At 40.3% G+C, this 19,129-nt stretch overlaps 2 protein-coding genes across 3 annotated transcripts in view; both read left to right on the top strand.

Moving 5' to 3' along the window:
* Window positions 1-19,129, top strand: part of LOC129842433 (zinc finger protein 271-like) — a 222,072-nt gene that overhangs the window by 101,715 nt on the left and 101,228 nt on the right. The gene's annotated exons all lie outside the window — the stretch shown is intronic.
* LOC129842434 (zinc finger protein 271-like) lies at window positions 2,886-18,301 on the top strand. The gene is made up of 2 exons (XM_055910997.1): window positions 2,886-3,612; window positions 14,279-18,301. The coding sequence occupies exons 1-2, from the start codon at window positions 3,213-3,215 to the stop codon at window positions 16,495-16,497; spliced, it is 2,619 nt and encodes an 872-aa protein (XP_055766972.1). The 5' UTR covers window positions 2,886-3,212; the 3' UTR covers window positions 16,498-18,301.

The following is a 19,129-nucleotide window of genomic DNA, read 5'->3' as shown; positions in this document are numbered from 1 at the left end:
AGGGGTCTGAATACTTTCCAAATGCGCTGTATATAGGGGCAGTAGTTAGTGACATCACTTCATGAAACAGGAGGTACAAATATATAACTTAGATTCACAATATCAACATTCAATGTATCAAAATATATGACCAAGCTGGAAGTGGAAACGCCAGCCCAGCCACAATCCTAGAGGTTCACTGATGATCAACCTCCTCCTTCACATCTGACTCCTGATGATCAACCTCCTCCTTCACATCTGACTCCTGATGATCAACCTCCTCCTTCACATCTGACTCCTGATGATCAACCTCCTCCTCCACATCTGACTCCTGATGATCAACCTCCTCCTTCACATCTGACCCCTGATGATCAACCTCCTCCTTCACATCTGACTCCTGATGATCAACCTCCTCCTTCACATCTGACTCCTGATGATCAACCTCCTCCTTCACATCTGACTCCAGTGATCAATCCAGAGCGTTTATCTTTTTTGGGGAATCCCGATGGACAACGTCATCGAATAGGACATCACCACCACCGCCCACAAGTTAATTGTCTTTCAGGTTATCAATGGGAAGAACATTAGCAATATGTCCTGTCTGGTAACTTGTCTCGTTCAAAGGATTCACATTGGCAGGTGCACAGGGAGAAACCCCATTAAAAAACTCAGTTGATCTTAAACTGCGGAAACACATTTGGAAGTCTTTAACTGCATCAAAGTCTGTGGCCTGTGATGTTGGGACAAATGATGAGTCCCTTATTATACAAGAGACAAAATCCACAAATTCTACAGCACAACGGCAGAGTCATGTCTTCAGGGTAAAACTAACAATGACTCAATAATCCTTCTGGGAATGTTATGATGTCATAAAGTTATGGGCGGAGTTAGAAAGTTGGCTGTCAGAAGTACAGTTATACAATGTAAAATTACTTTTAATCCGTCTGTCTGTATATTTCAAAACATGGCTTTTGAGGGTGCAGTGAGATACCCCAGAGTTGGACGATACTTTTCTCATAAATCATCTTAAATATAATACTTAATTAAACCTGGAAATCAACCAATCCTCTGTTGTTAATTCAATAGAAAGGTCAAATGCTTTATTATCTAAAAGTTGAAAGTGACGGAGAGAAATAAAATGGTGCTGTTGAATGCTCTGGCTGTGTTCCAGTGGGTCTGGACAGGTGTGATGTAATTAATGGAGATGGAGGTGTGTTCTAGTGGGTCTGGGCAGGTGTGATGTAGTTAATGGAGATGGGACTGTGTTCTAGTGGGTCTGGGCAGGTGTGATGTAGTTAATGGAGATGGAGGTGTGTTCTAGTGGGTCTGGGCAGGTGTGATGTAGTTAATGGAGATGGAGGTGTGTTCTAGTGGGTCTGGGCAGGTGTGATGTAGTTAATGGAGATGGGACTGTGTTCTAGTGGGTCTGGTTATTGATGTAGTAGTGATTTGTAGATCAATCAGTCGCCTGCAGTGTCAAACCAGCCCAATACCAAACTAATCAGGTGGTTGTTCGACGAAATGAAGCTTCACGAGCTGCTCTGATAAAGTGATACAGGCATCAGCACACTGCTTTGAAGTTTACTGCTTTCAAGGCTCGTAGCTCCGGTATCAAACGTGACATATCGAAAAGTTGACACAACATAAAGGAGCAGGTTGATTTCCTCTTTTAATTTGAGCCCACGGCAAGAAGTCACCAGAGTCTACCGTGCTAACGGGTTCCCACTAGATAACACAACCACACAGTTAATGAAAAGCATGAGGTGAAGCTTGAGCTAGATATCAACCTATCGAGCTAGTGTGACCTTCCTGGTCTCTCAAGTCAGTGAGTCAACACAGGAAGGAGCAATGGATGGATAGTTCATTTATTTCCAAAGCTGCAATGATGGGACACACACAGTATGGATGAATGATCAGTAGTGACGGGATATAAATAGCACTCCCACAGCAATTCTATTAATCTGACCTATAATATACTAATAAAAAAACGATTGAAATGTCTATCAAAGTTATTGTGATCGTATAGTGGATTTAACAATTCCTACGAATTCCTAATTTACTATAATAAATTAATCAATTGTTTCCATGTGTCTCATATTCACTACATCAGAATAAACTGTCATCCATTTTAGTATCAAAATATATCAAATTAACCTGGAAAATGACTAAATGTCCCCCTCTGGTGGTGAGGAAGTATAACACACCTAAACTAACAAAACCGGGATAATAAACTGGCTGGAGTTCATGGGTTTATAGAACATGTACTTTATACATTTGTCATAAATGACCTGCATTGATGAGACACATAGTGTGGATGAATGATCAGTAGTCAACAGGGTAAAAATAGCACTCCTAAAGAAGATGCATTTTCCAGTTAGATACCAACTTGAAAGAGGGAACTTTAGCAAAAAACCCACATGGAAAACGGAGATTTGGCAAGTAACATATAAAGAGAGGCTTATTTGACGCCAAACCAACAACAGTAGTTACTAAAACATAAATTGCTAATGTATGATTTAAAAGGTGGATTTTATGGTGTAATGTCAACTTTATATATTTCTATCCCGGGACTATTCCATTTTGAACTCACCCACAGCAATTCTCCATAAATCTGATGTGGATTACCCAGAATCCCGAAATAAATTAATACATATGTGATAATTCAAAAACATAACTGGTTGTGTTTATAGGGAACCAGATCGTGAACACAACTAAGTTATTAAGTCTTTAGCCACACTGTATTGTTACACTGGTGAGTAAAAACTCATGCTTCCTACACTAACTTTTGGTCTGAACATTATAATATATATTTTACGTCACACTAGCGTCATTGTCTTAAAGTCGCACATCTCCATCGCAGTCAAAGGTTCAGACTGAGCGTTACCAACTCCAGTCAGCAGATGGCGGTGTGCGATTTTAAGGCAATGCTGTTAGTGTGACGTATAATCTAGTGGACGGAACGCAATGCTGTTAGTGTGACGTATAATCTAGTGGACGGAACGCTTCTTTCAGCAGCAGCAACAGTTAGTCAGCCACCTCGGTAGCTTGCTAGACAAGATAGACGAACCAGTAAAGCTCTTTAGACGCTTTAGTGTATATTAGCAACTGTATTTTAAACCCTCGTCTGTCGTCTAGTTAGTTATCCTATTTCATTTCATATTTACGGTGTTGTTTTTATTCAGCTGGCGGGCTGGTTAAGTTAGCATTAGCCTAGCTAGCTAACATCTCCGACCATGAGTTCACTAAATTACTCTCTTCCTGCTGAAGAAGAGACGGTCTGTTGGACGGAGAAAGAAGCTCTCATCAAAGAGGAGGAGGAAGAGAAGGATGTTACAATACAAAAACAAGTAGAGGGTGAGGTTGTTACCCTGAAAGAAGAAGATAAAGACGTTTCAGTGAAAGAAGAGGAAGACGTTACATTGAAAGAAGAGGCGTTCAGAGTGATAGAGGAGGAGGATGCAGTTTTTGAAGTGAAAGCGGAGGAGGGGGGGATTACGGTCTCATCGGAAGAAGAGGAGGAGGAAACTGGATATCTGGGCCCGATTTCCCAAACGCAATTTAAGGCATCCAGTGGTTCTAAAGATGAACTTAGCCATAAGATGGTTTTGAGAAACCGGGCCGTGATTACCACTGGTAAGTACTGTCTTAAATACAGAGGTACAAACTCTGCAGTTGTTGAACTGATGTTTGGTGTTAAAAGGGAAATCTGCAATTGCTACATCCATATTTTGACTTTTAAATGATTTATTTATAGCCATTGATTCTTGGAGAATATAACACATGCCTCATGAGCTTAGTTCAACTGTTGTACCCCATCAGAACCCAAAATAAGCTTTTTTTACTCCAATGTTTAGAAACAATGTAAATCAACAGCCTTAACATGGTTAACTATAATGTTGATATCATGGATGGTCAGTCCTTGCATCCATAGGTCTGTCTATGAATTTGAGAGTAGTTAAATGTCTCCAGACCCATCATCATCTTATTAGCAAAACAGTGGTGGAATGACTGCTTTGTTATTGTTTCAACTTCAGATTGGTTGATTGATGTGTGGCTTTTTTAAAGGGACAACCTAGTATTTAAACAGCAACAAAATGGCTGCCCAGAGACTTGGTTTGGTAAACAGCTGAGGGATGGGGGCTGGAGAAATGTAACCACTCTCAAATTCATTGAGAAAGCTATTGTAGCAACCGTAACCCAACACCTAGCGACCTCGTCAAGAAGTTCAGACATCTTGGCGTAACAGTTATAAGGTGTTGGCTTGACAGTCGCTGGACCCAGGTTTGAGTCCAGCTCAGGGCAACCCCCTGAATTCACTACACTATGAATACAAGGACTGGCCATCCATGATATCATAATGATAGTTTTACCAGGTTTCTAGGATATATAGTATATTCTAGAATTCATCCATGATGTCATAGTGGTAGTTTAACCAGGTTTCTAGGCTATATAGTATATTCTAGTATTCATCCATGATGTCATAGTGATAGTTTAACCAGGTTTCTAGGCTATATCGTATATTCTAGTATTCATCCATGATGTCATAGGGATAGTTTAACCAGGTTTCTAGGCTATATAGTATATTCTAGTATTCATCCATGATGTCATAGTGATAGTTTAACCAGGTTTCTAGGATATATAGTATATTCTAGTATTCATCCATGATGTCATAGGGATAGTGTAACCAGGTTTCTAGGATATATAGTATATTCTAGAATTCATCCATGATGTCATAATGATAGTTTAACCAGGTTTCTAGGCTATATAGTATATTCTAGAATTCATCCATGATGTCATAGTGATAGTTTAACCAGGTTTCTAGGCTATATCGTATATTCTAGAATTGCCAGTGTAGATTTCCTGTGGAGGCTAATTATTAGAGCTGTTAAGTCATTGTATAATATTCATCCAATTTTTTTTCATGCCTTTACATTAATGGCAAGACATACCTAGATGCAATTACCTTCATGAATTGGTTTGAAACCTTTGTTTTAAACCCTTCTCAAAGTTGGTGCCTTGACAGATTTGTAAAAAATGGTTTGTCATGAAACACTATTTACTTATTTATTTAAATGTAACCTTTATTTAACTAGGCAAGTCAGTTAAGAACAAATTCTTATTTACAATGACTGCCTACACTGGACGGTGCTGGGCCAATTGTGTGCCGCCCTATGGGACTCCCAATCAAAGCCGGTTGTGATACAGTCTGGATTTGATCCAGGGTGTCTGTAGTGGCGCCTCAAGCACTGAGATGCAGTGTCCGCTGCGCCACTCGGGAGCCCCAAAATCATGTTCTAGTGCTGGCCCCAACTAAAATACATCGTGGTCAACCAAGAGGCATCTGTTCTTTCTACCAATCGCCCCATGTGTTTTTATAAAATCTGTATGTACTGAACTTGTATGATGCTTTAAGCATTCTGTTTGATTAAATAATTAAGACACACAAATGACTCGAAGTCATAACTAGAGGGAGCCGGTCGTCAACATAACCTGACCAGAGGGAGCCGCTCGTCAACATAACCTGACCAGAGGGAGCCGGTCGTCAACACAACCCGACCCGGGGGGAGCCGGTCGTCAACATAACCCGACCAGAGGGAGCCGGTCGTCAACATAACCCGACCAGAGGGAGCCGGTCGTCAACACAACCCGACCAGAGGGAGCCGGTCGTCAACACAACCCGACCAGAGGGAGCCGGTCGTCAACACAACCCGACCAGAGGGAGCCGGTCGTCAACACAACCCGACCAGAGGGAGCCGGTCGTCAACACAACCCGACCAGAGGGAGCCGGTCGTCAACACAACCCGACCAGAGGGAGCCGGTCGTCAACACAACCCGACCAGAGGGAGCCGGTCGTCAACACAACCCGACCAGAGGGAGCCGGTCGTCAACACAACCCGACCAGAGGGAGCCGGTCGTCAACACAATCCGACCAGAGGGAGCCGGTCGTCAACACAACCCGACCAGAGGGAGCCGGTCGTCAACACAACCCGACCAGAGGGAGCCGGTCGTCAACACAACCCGACCAGAGGGAGCCGGTCGTCAACACAACCCGACCAGAGGGAGCCGGTCGTCAACACAACCCGACCAGAGGGAGCCGGTCGTCAACACAACCCGACCAGAGGGAGCCCCCCTCTGCTGCTGGACTTCGTAAATTCTGCCGTTCTGCTCCTGAAATTTTCAGTAATAGACTACACCAGCAGTCGGCAACCTTTTCCAGTTGGAGTGCCAATGTATCTGACCATTTTTACCAATCTGTGTGCCAGTAATGATTTTCAAATGCACATTTTCATGGAACAGTTTCATTTGAATTATAATAGTATCTCAAAATGATTGTCTCTGATTAATCTACATTCTATCAAAATCTAAATGAAAATTATACAAATCTAAAAGTAACTTTTATTGCCATTGCCAACTATGTAAAGATAGCCTACATAAGGCCAAAAAATAAAAACATGGCATTCTGCAGGTAGAAAATATCCTGATAAAAATAAATATCCTACAAATCACACTGGCTGCACATGGCCTGTCTACAACAAACTTGAAACATTGTATCAACTATCAACTGGGTCAGGAAACTCAGGGAGCAAGCTTGCAACATTGTATAAAATATTCTAGTCCCTCAGTTTCCTGCTCCAGTGAGTTCTGGACAGTAATCAGGTATTTTATGACATTTCCACTGGATCAGAGCATTACATTTTTCCCTTTTCTCCTGAGTGGTTATCGAAAGGGCGAGAGCTGGAAATATTTTATGAAAATACTTTGAGGAACTATTGTCACTTGCAATTGATTTTGATTAGACTTTGTTTACTTGCTGTTTGGAGGTAAATAGAACATTTGAGAAGCTCCACAACTAATTAGTGGTGCAGCGTTAAGACAATGAGAAATACTATCAGACATCCCCAAATGGGCACATTTATAGGCCTACATTTGTGCTCAGTCCAGGTTGACTAGTCCTACTTCTATATGTGTAATCAGGTGTGCGTCCTTACTCAACACTGACAGGAGTGTTTCAAACAAAAGACAATGAATAAATTGACAAAACTGACGCATCTTGTAGGGACAAGTCTGGGTGGTCTGTTGTTTCATTTAGTATCCGTTTGGTTTCGGTTTAGGTTTGAATTTATTTCCCCATAGTATGTTGTACCGAAGTTGAATGACTGAAAGGGAGTGTAACTTTGATTATAATTGCACTTCCCTGAAGGAGGGAAACGAGGTACAACACCTGTTTGTCCCCGCCTTTCCTGGGTCGGTGAAGAGCAGTATTAAATTTAAGGAATAAATCCAAGTCTCACTCTCATCACCTGTGGACGGCGGGGCTTCCAGCGAGGCGTGGATTTGATAGTATGTTGTACCTAATTTCCCTCCTTCAGGGAACAGTAGTTATAGTCAAAACATGTGGATATGATAGTATGTTGTACCTAGTTTCCCTCCTTCAGGGAACAGTAGTAATAGTCATAATGTGTGGATTTAATAGTATGTTGTACCTAGTTTCCCTCCTTCAGGGAACAGTAGTTATAGTCATAACATGTGGATATGATAGTATGTTGTACCTAGTTTCCCTCCTTCAGGGAACAGTAGTTATAGTCATAACATGTGGATTTAATAGTATGTTGTACCTAGTTTCCCTCCTTCAGGGAACAGTAGTTATAGTCATAACATGTGGATTTAATAGTATGTTGTACCTAGTTTCCCTCCTTCAGGGAACATTGGTTATAGTCATAATGTTACGCTTGTCATATGATGAACTTCAACTTAAATACGGGATCTTGCTGTCCGACAGTTTTTTTGTATTCTGAAATGCACTCGAACTATGTATCATTTAGTGTCTCCTTATGTTACGCTGGGAAAACAGTTTTCGTGGGCACAGAAATCCTAAATAATTTCAGAGTTTGATAAATCCAATGTTTTTTAACTGAGTCATCTTGTAATCCAAGATGGCGTGTAGCAGTAAGACGTGTTTGTTGTTGTAAATGTTATCTTTTTTTGTATATATTGCAATATATTTCAATCTCTTTTTCCATTTTTTAAATTACATATACCTTCCGGCAACCCGCCTCACCCAATGTGATACGGATCTGCTATTTTTTTTAGACCTTATAGCTAGAACCTCCATCAGAAGCTAATTAGCTACTAGCTATTTAGTCATTGTTAGCCACTGCTAGCGGCCTTTCCCTTTTAGTAGCTCAGACACCAGCCGCTTTTAGACTGGATAACACCTGCCAGTCTGCACAGCGCGATATCAACCCTGAACCGATTTATAGCAGTTTATGCCAGGTCGCAATTGTAAATGAGAACGTGTTCTCAATTTGCCTACCTGGTAAAATAAAGGTAAAATAAAAATAAAAAAAATAAAAAATATCAGTTTATTGCGATTTCCTGGGATTTCTTTGTGACGCGCTATCACCAGTTGGACACCTTACCGGCACATAGCTAACGTTAGCGGCTATTTCGACAGGACAAGAGGACATCTTTCAACCAAAAGACGATTGTTCTGGAGAAAGGACACCTTGCCCAAGATTCTGATGGAAGCTCAGGAAATAGTAAGCAGTCTTTATGCTGTTAATTCGTACTTATGTTGACAAATGTCAAATAATAATTCCGCCATGAATTATGGTGCGGTCTCGCTTTAGCGCACGCTGTATTGTGCAGTAACGTTCATTTTTTAAATCTAACACAGCGGTTGCATTAAGACCTAATTTGTTTTTCATTTGCTGTCCAACCTGTATTTTTTAGTCACGTTTATGATTATTTATTGATTAGAATAGGTGCCTTTCCCAAGATTTCTCCTGACATTTTCTGGGCAGCTTGGCAACTTTTCTCATTGTATAACCACGATTTGTGCCGCTAAATATGCACATTTTCGAACAAACTCTATATGCATTGTGTTATAGGACTGTCATCTGAAGAATTCTGAGAAGGTTAGTGAAAAAATGTATATATTTTGGTGGTTTATACGTTATCGCTATTTTTGGCTTGAATCAAAGCTGTTGTGATGTTTGCTATTGTGGTAAGCTAATATAACGCTATATTGTGTTTTCGCTGTAAAACACTTAAAAAATCTGAAATATTGTCCGGATTCACAAGATCTGTGTCTTTCATTTGCTGTACGCTGTGTATTTTTAAGAAATGTTTTATGATGAGTAATTTGGTAATACACATTGCTCTCTGTAGTTATTCTAGTCGATTTGGTGAGAGTTGTGATGGTGGCTGCAATGGTAAACTATGATTTATACCTGAAATATGCACATTTTCCTAACAAAACATATGCTATACAATAAATATGTTATCAGACTGTCATCTGATGAAGTTGTTTCTTGGTTAGTGGCTATTTATATCTTTATTTGGTCGAATTTGTAATAGCTACTGATGGAGTAAAAAACTGGTGGAGTAAAGAAACTGGTGTCTTTTGCTAACGTGGTTAGCTAATAGATTTACATATTGTGTCTTCCATGTAAAATATTTTAAAAATCAGAAATGATGGCTGGATTTACAAGATGTGTATCTTTCATCTGGTGTCTTGGACTTGTGATTTAATGATATTTAGATGCTAGTATTTACTTGTGACGCTATGATAGGCTATGCTAGTCATCTTTTTTACTGATGGGGGTGCTCCCGGATCCGGGTTTGTGTGGAAGTAGAGGTTAACACCCCGGCCGTCCTACAATCCAAGCTAGATGCCCTCAATCTCACACAAATTATCAAAGAACACACCAGATACAGCCCTAAATCCGTAAACATGGGCATCCTCATAGATATTGTCCTGACCAACTTGCCCTCCAAATACACCTCTGCTGTTTTCAATCAGGATCTCAGCGATCATTGCCTGCATCCGTTATGGGTCCGCGGTCAAACGACCACCCCTCATCACTGTCAAACGCTCCCTAAAACACTTCTGCGAGCAGACATTTCTAATCGACCTGGCCCGGGTATCCTGGAAGGATATTGACCTCATCCCGTCAGTAGGGGATGCCTGGTTGTTCATTAAAAGTAATTTCATCACCACCTTAAATAAGCATGCCCCTTTCAAAAAATTTGTAACTAAGAACAGATATGGCCCGTGGTTGACTCCAGACCTGACTGCCCTCGACCAGCACAGAAACATCCTGTGGCGTACTGCACTAACATCGAATAGTCCCCGCAATATGCAACTTTTCAGAGAAGTCAGGAACCAATACACACAGTCAGTTAGGAAAGCAAAGGCTAGCTTTTTCAAACAGAAATTTGCATCCTGTAGCTCTAACTCCAAAACGTTCTGGGGCACTGTAAAGTCCATGGAGAATAAGAGCACCTCATCCCAGCTGCCCACTGCACTGAGGCTAGGAAACACTGTCACCACCGATAACCACGATAATCTAGAATTTCAATAAGCATTTCTCTACGGCTGGCCATGCTTTCCTCCTGGCTACCCCAACCCGGGCCAACAGCGCCGCACCCCCCGCAGCTACTTGCCCAAGCCTCCCCAGCTTCTCCTTCACCCAGTGTCCCACTATAATTGAGAATTTCAATAAGCAAGTTATTTTTAAAAATCTAACACAGCGGTTGCATTAAGAACCAGTGTATATTTCATTTGCTGTACAACATGTATTTTTTAGTAAAGTTTATGATGAGTTCTTTGATTAGATTAGGTGACTGAAAAAATATCACCTGAGAATTTTGTGCATTTTTGCTACGTATTCACAATGTAAAACCACGATTTGTACCTCTAAATATACACATTTTCAAACAAAACATAAATGTATTGTATAACTTGATGGTATAAGACTGTCATCTGATGAAGTTGTCCAAAGGTTAGTGATTTGATTTTATATTTATTGCTGTTTTTTGCGAAAGCTACCTTTGCGGTGAATAAATGCGTTTGTGTGTTTGGCTATTGTGGTAAGCTAATATAACTCTATATTGTGTTTTCGCTGTAAAACACTTAAAGAATCGGAAATATTGGCTGGATTCACAAGATGTTTATCTTTCATTTGCTGTACACCTTGTATTTTTCATAAATGTTTTATGATGAGTATTTATGTATTTCACGTTGCTCTCTGTAATTATTCTGGCTGTTTTGGTGCTATTTGTGACGGTAGCTGCAATGTATAACCAAGATTTGCAGCTCTAAATATGCACATTTTCGAACAAAACATAAATGTATTGTGTAACATGATGTTATCTGATGAAGTTTTCAAAGGTTAGTGATTAATTGTATCTCTATTTGTGGCTTTTGTGAAAGCTATGTTGGCGGTGGATAAATAGCGTTGTGTGTTTGGCTATTGTGGTGAGCTAACATAAATATATATTGTGTTTTCGCTGTAAAACATTTTTAAAATCGGACATGTTGGCTGGATTCACAAGATGTTTATCTTTCATTTGCTGTATTGGACTTGTTAATGTGTGGAAGTTAAATATTTCAGAAAAATATTTTTTGAATTTCGCGCTCTGCGAAGGCAGCAGAATGTTGTGGGTTCCGGGGTTAACAAACAGATCACTGACCATTTCGAATCCCACCGTACCTTCTCCGCTGTGCAATCCGGTTTCCGAGCTGGTCACGGGTGCACCTCAGCCACGCTCAAGGTACTAAACGATATCATAATCGCCATCGATAAAAGACAGTACTGTGCAGCCGTCTTCATCGACCTGGCCAAGGCTTTCGACTCTGTCAATCACCGTATTCTTATCGGCAGACTCACCAGCCTTGGTTTCTCAAATGACTGACTCGCCTGGTTCACCAAATAACAAACTAACCAACCTCCAAATGAACTTCAATGCCATACAACACTCCTTCTGTGGCCTCCAACTGATCTTAAAAGCAAGTAAAACTAAATGCATGCTCTTCAACCGATCGCTGCCCTCACCCGCTCACCCGACTAGCATCACTACTCTGGACGGTTCTGACTTAGAATAGGTGGACAACTACAAATACCTAGGTGTCTGACTAGACTGTAAACTCTCCTTCCAGACTCACGTTAAGCATCTCCAATCCTAAATTGAATCTAGAATTGGCTTCCTATTTCGCAAAAAAGCTTCCTTCACTCACGCTGCCAAACACCATCGTAAAACGGATCAGCGACGTCATTTCCAAAATAGCCTCCAACACTCTACTCAGCGACCTGGATGCAGTCTATAACAGTGCCGCCCGTTTTGTCACTAAAGCCCCATATACCACCCACCACTGTGACCTGTATGCTCTTGTCGGCTGGCCCTCGCTAAATATTCGTCGCCAAACCCATTGTCTCCAGGTCATCTATAAGTCTTTGCTAGGTAAAGCTCCACCTTAACTCAGCTCAGTGGTCACCATAGCAACACCCACCCGTAGCACGCGCTCCAGCAGGTATATCTCACTGGTCATCCCCAAAGCCAACACCTGCTTTGGCCGCCTTTACTTTCAGTTCTCTGCTGCCAATGACTGGAACGAATTGCAAAAATCCCTGAAGTTGGAGACTTATATCTCCCTCACTAACTTTAAGCATCAGCTATCTGAGCAGCTTACCGATCGCTGCAGCTGTACTCAGCCCATCTGTAAATAGCCCATCCAACTGCCTACCACATCCCCATGTTTTTATTAACTTTTTTTGCTCTTTTGCGCACCAGTATTTGTACTTGCACAACATCATCTGCACATCTATCACTCCAGTGTTAATTTGCTAAATTGTAATTACTTCGCCACTATGGCCTATTTATTGCCTTAACTCCGTACTCCATTTGCACACACTATATAGATGTTTATATTGTGTTACTGACTGTACGTTTGTTTATCCCACGTGTAACCCTGTGTTGTTTTGTCACACTGCTTTGCTTTATCTTGGCCAGGTTGCAGTTGTATATGAGAACTTGTTCTCAACTGGTCTACCTGGTTAAATAAAGGTTAAATAAAAAAAATCTAAAAATAATAATCGTAACTTTATTGACAACACCCAAATTGATACTGTCATTAACGCGGTTCTTCAATAATTACACATCATTCTTAATACTGTAGCTGTTTAGTTAGTCACATGTTCAACTATCATCAGCTGAATCAGGAAATCATTTTCTGAATGACAGTCAAATGACAAACATCACGACATGCAACAACAACCAAAGTGCTTCTTCATTCATTACTCTGGTAAAGACAGTTATGCCATGCTCCACGTTGGATCCAAAATCCCTAACAAATTGATGTTTATAATGTTATTGTCTGCTTGATTTACTGTAGGGTCTCGTTAGTCTGTTTGGACACAGAGATAATTAGCTCATGTGTAGAGAACTGTTCCTTGATGGATAGGCTATTGTACAACACACAGAGCTATTTTCCTTTATTCAGGACATTTAGAATGACAACACATTACAGAGTAGCCTAGTGGGATTATTCACAAAATTATCTGGTTATGAAATGTCATGGCAGACATTTTAGTTTCCATGTTTCACCTGAATTATTAAACAATTTATAATCCTAGGTCTGTTGTTGATAGGTGAAGTTATGGGTCCTACAGTAGGTCTATGTTATTGTTAGGTGAAGTTATGGGTCCTACAGTAGGTCTATGTTATTGTTAGGGGAAGTTATGGCTGATGTTAAAGTTAGCCAAAGAGTATTTTACTGGTTAAGTGTTTTTTATAGCAGTTGATTTGTGACAAAAACACAAACATATTAACCAGGACATTCAAGCGAGCCTTACAATGTATAATCCAAAAGTAATGTGAAATGCACTCATTAGCAACAGCCTATGAGAACTCCCCTGAGTTTCCCCCCACGGTGGTGAATTAGTGAATAGACACAGAACTTAATGTGAGTTTCCTTCAGCTGTAATATTCAGAATACATTGTGAAGAACTAAAATCTTTGCTCACCATTTTTGCTCCAGGCAGATATACTACATCTATAACTAGTGGTTTCCTCATTAGCAGATATACTACACCCATAACTAGTGGTTTCTTCATTAGCAGATATACTACATCCATAACTATCGGTTTCCTCATTAGCAGGGTGGTGTTTCTGCATTCAAATTGTTTGTGCATTGCCCTCGTGCTGCAATTTTAGCAAACACAGAAAAGGGCCTACATTGGAGACCATTAGTTGTCTGGTACACTGCTTAGAGTTTCAACAACTTGAATAACTTATTTCTAGTGTTATGTGATAACAAGACAAACTAATGTGATAACAAGACAAAATATGACTTGTTGCTAACTTGACTGTCTTAATTGTCAAATAATTCAACAGACCAGACGTCAATTGTTGTACAACTTCATGGGTACGCTCTGGGCATCATCTTTTACATCACATTAACAGTGGATTTCTGCTGTTGTGGGCCTTTAACCGTCTGACTTTGTGGTTCACACAGGAGAGAGAGGGGACTATCGTGGATCCTCTGGGGAGCCTCAACAACCTCATGATGCGGCAGAGAAGAGTCTCTCCACGTCAAAACACCTCAAGAAACGCCTGCAGAGACCCACAGGGAAAAAATCTCACTGCTGCTCTGACTGTGGGAAGAGATTCACCTCATCAGGCATTAAAATACATCAGAGAATACACACAGGAGAGAAGCCTTATGGCTTTGATCAATGTGGGAAGAGTTTTGTTGAGTCAAGCTGTCTCACTATACATCAGAGAATACACACAGGAGAGAAATCATACAGCTGTGATCAATGTGGGAAGAGATGTTCTACATCTGGCCATCTAACTATACACCAGAGAATACACACAGGAGAGAAATCTTACATCTGTGATCAATGTGGGAAGAGTTTTGCTGCATCTGGCAATCTGACTATACACAAGAGAATACACACAGGAGAGAAACCTTATAGCTGTGGTCAATGTGGAAAGAGTTTTACTCAGTCAACCAGCCTGACATCACACCAGAGAACACACACAGGAGAGAAACCTTATAGCTGTGGTCAATGTCGGAAGAGTTTTTGTACATCTGGCCATCTGGCAACACACCGGAGAACACACACAGGAGAGAAACCTTATAGCTGTGATCAATGTGGGAAGAGTTTCGGTACATCTGGGTGTCTGACAAAACACTGGAGAACACACACAGGAGAGAAACCTTATAGCTGTGATCAATGTGGGAAGAGTTTTACTACATCTAGCTATCTAACTATACACCAGAGAACACACACAGGAGAGAAACGATATAGCTGTGGTCAATGTGGAAAGGGTTTCGGTACATCTGGCTGTCTGACAAAACACCAGAGAATACACACAGGAGAGAAACCTTACAGCTGTGATCAATGTGGGAAGAGATGTTCTACATCTGGCCATCTAACTATACACCAGAGAATACACACAGGAGAGAAATCTTACATCTGTGATCAATGTGGGAAGAGTTTTGCTGAATCTGGCAATCTGACTATACACAAGAGAATACACACAGGAGAGAAACCTTATAGTTGTGGTCAATGTGGAAAGAGTTTTACTCAGTCAACCAGCCTGACATCACACCAGAGAACACACACAGGAGAGAAACCTTATAGCTGTGGTCAATGTGGGAAGAGTTTTTGTACATCTGGCCGTCTGGCAACACACCGGAGAACACACACAGGAGAGAAACCTTATAGCTGTGATCAATGTGGGAAGAGTTTTGGTACATCTGGGTGTCTGACAAAACACCGGAGAACACACACAGGAGAGAAATCTTATAGCTGTGATCAATGTGGGAAGAGTTTTGGTACATCTGGGTGTCTGACAAAACACCGGAGAACACACACGGGAGAGAAACCTTATAGCTGTGATCAATGTGGGAAGAGTTTTACTACATCTAGCTATCTAACTATACACCAGAGAATACACACAGGAGAGAAACCTTATAGCTGTGATCAATGTGGGAAGAGTTTTGGTACATCTGGGTGTCTGACAAAACACCGGAGAACACACACAGGAGAGAAACCATACAGCTGTGATCAATGTGGGAAGAGATGTTCTACATCTGGCAATCTGACTATACACAAGAGAATACACACAGGAGAGAAATCTTACATCTGTGATCAATGTGGGAAGAGTTTTTCTGCATCTGGCAATCTGACTATACACAAGAGAACACACACAGGAGAGAAACCTTATAGCTGTGATCAATGTGGGAAGAGTTTTGGTACATCTGGGTGTCTGACAAAACACCGGAGAACACACACAGGAGAGAAATCTTTTAGCTGTGATCAATGTGGGAAGAGTTTTACTCAGCTAAGCAACATGATAACACACCAGAGAACACACACAGGAGAGAAACCTTATAGCTGTACTCAATGTGGGAAGAGTTTTACTCATTCAACCAGCTTGAAATTACACCAGAGAACACACACAGGAGAGAAACCTTATAGCTGTAATCAATGTGAGAAGAGTTTTTCTTCATTAGGCCTTCTGACTGTACACCAGAGAATACACATAGGAGAGAAATCTTATTGCTGTGATCAATGTGGGAGAAGTTTTACTCAGCTAGGCAGCCTGGTATCTCACCAGAGAACACACACAGGAGAGAAACCGCATAGATGTAATCAATGTGGGATGAGATACTCTGATAAAAGATCTCTGACTAAACATCAGAAAATACATGTTGTTTCATGATATCAATAAAATAATGTAGAATGTTTTTAGTCACGTCACAATGTAGAATGTTTTAACATTGTAGTAGCAGTATTCTAATGATGTCACAATGTAGAATGTTATAACATTGTAGTAGGATTATGTTAATGATGTCACAATGTAGAATGTTATAACATTGTAGGAGCAGTATTCTAATGATGTCACAATGGAGCACCCTAAACGTTTGCTCTGAATTGAAAGAGTGCTATTTATGAGATTTAACAAAAAGTGACTATCAAAAAAAGAGTTTTGATTCAAGTTGGTGACCCACTTGAATCAAAATGCAATACTTCAAAATGTTTAGGTTCTCAATATATCCCAAACTGTTTCTACATATTGGTTATTGATTTGGACATGTTAAAACTGTGTTTTGAAATTGCGCTATTCCCATTTAGCAAAATGTCATTGAAAAGACGTTGAAAATAACACTGTAACATTTAATAATCATAATTATTTATGCAACCAACTGACAATTTTTGGGTATAATTATATTGAAATTGTTGCCCTTCTTTTAGAATATCAGGGTTCATTCTCAGATGTACCAACCCAAATGTACTAGAGCATGACATTGGGGACTGGGCCCCGATCCAACAACATGCCTATCGAGATATTGCAGATATTGCTCTTGAAATCAGACATGTATATCATGACATCAAATACAATTTGATTTGAGTTCCCAAGGGGATGAGAGTTCTAGAAGCTATTGAGTTTTAGGATTCTATAGAATGAAAAAGGAGAAAAAAATTATATGTCAGGTTTGGAGATGAGTTTTGTTTGGGCTCGTTCCAAGGGGACGAGAGTTCTAGAAGATAGTGAGTTTTAGGAAGACGAGAGTTCTAGAAGCTAGTGAGTTTTAGGAAGACGAGAGTTCTAGAAGCTAGTGAGTTTTAGGAAGAGGAGAGTTCTAGAAGCTGGTGAGTTTTAGGATTCTATAGAATGAAAAAGGAGAAAAAAATAACACGATTGTATATTATTATTTAGAAATAGGTGTTTTTTCTTGTTTTTAATTGTTGACAGCCAGTAGACACCATGTTTATATTGGTGAAGGTGAAGCATTGTAGTTGATTATGTGAAATGGAAGTTGTTTTCTGTTGGTGGTGAGCAAACTTGTCCAACAAAAATATAGGATATATTTGTTGTCTTGATGGGGAAGGTGTTCCAGGCTTTGGTTTTTCCATTTATGTTTTGAGGTTGGATTTTAGCATGTCTAGCTCGTTAGCACGTAGGACGCACAGATTGGTGTCACCTCGTTAGTCAGTATGTGTTACACCTGTGCTGGCTTGTCCATCTCGTTAGTGGGAAGGTGTTTCACCTGAGCTGGTCCAGGTTCTATTTAAGAGTGTCTGGCCCAGTGCTCCAGTTGTCTTGATAGATGTGGAGAGTCAACACCTTTAGTTGCTCCACCTTTTTGGTTTGCTTCCTGTTTTTAAGTTTGGTGTGAGTTTTTCTTTTGTTTTCCTCTTCTTGGGCATATTTAGTGGGTCTCATGGTGGGTGTCTTTGAGGTCCCAGTTGTTGTTACTAGTCAACTTTCAGTGGACACCCCATAGTGACTTTCAGAGCCCATCCTAAAAAACAAGCTTATATTTTTGGATTGGATATTTTAATATTTTAATCAATGGCATTTCCTTAGGATGCTCATTAGTCTTTAAGTTGGTATTATTGTTTTTTATCCTCTTATGTTTGTTTACTAAATATTCCTGTTTATTTTCATTGTTTTTTCCTGAGAAGCCATTGTGTTGCATGTCTGAAATGTGCTGTATAAATAAAGCTTGATTTGATTTGAACATATTGCAAAACGAATTAACCCAATGACTGACCAATCAACAGACTGATGGTCCATCTTAGTATGAAAAACAGTATCACTTTTCCAGCCTGCTGAAGCTGTGGTGGAGTGGTAAACACTACCCCCGGCTCTACCAGGGGCTTGAGGTGGTCTCCCACAGCTCTGACGGTGGAGTGGTCATGTTCTGTGGCCTTGCCGTTCCATTTCTTGACTGCCCCTGCAACACAGAAATTAACATATTTAGTCATATTATATAAAACACTCAAAGCAATGGATATGGAGCATCTACAGCCTCAGTTACACCTGGCACCTAAATGTGACTTCTGTTATCTGATCACTCCAAGCTGCATTAGGTTCAGATCTACCAGGATGGGCCTTTGACATAGTCTGGATGCAGTCAGGCCACTGAATATGCATAAGTAATGTAAAGAAACTTAATGCTTGTGTTTCTAGCTCCAACAGTGCAGTAATATCTAACTAAATGCTTGTGTTCCTAGTTCCAACAGTGCAGTAAAAGCTAACTTAATGCTTGTGTTCCTAGCTCCAACAGTGCAGTAATATCTAAATTAATGCTTGTGTTTCTAGCTCCAACAGTGCAGTAATATCTAACTCAATGCTTGTGTTCCTAGCTCACAACAAATACCTAATACACACAAATCTAAGTAAAGGAATATATAAAAATATGGACGAATGATGTCAGAGGGGCATAGACTAAGATACAGTAGAATAGGATAGAATACAGTATATACATATGAGATGAGTAATGCATAGACTAAGATACAGTAGAATAGGATAGAATACAGTATATACATATGAGATGAGTAATACA

The sequence above is a fragment of the Salvelinus fontinalis genome, unplaced genomic scaffold (genome assembly GCF_029448725.1).
Source record: "Salvelinus fontinalis isolate EN_2023a unplaced genomic scaffold, ASM2944872v1 scaffold_0041, whole genome shotgun sequence".
Classification (NCBI taxonomy): Eukaryota; Metazoa; Chordata; class Actinopteri; order Salmoniformes; family Salmonidae; genus Salvelinus; species Salvelinus fontinalis.
The sequence above is the reverse complement of the archived record's forward strand: the minus strand, read 5'-3'. Positions and strand labels throughout refer to the sequence as shown.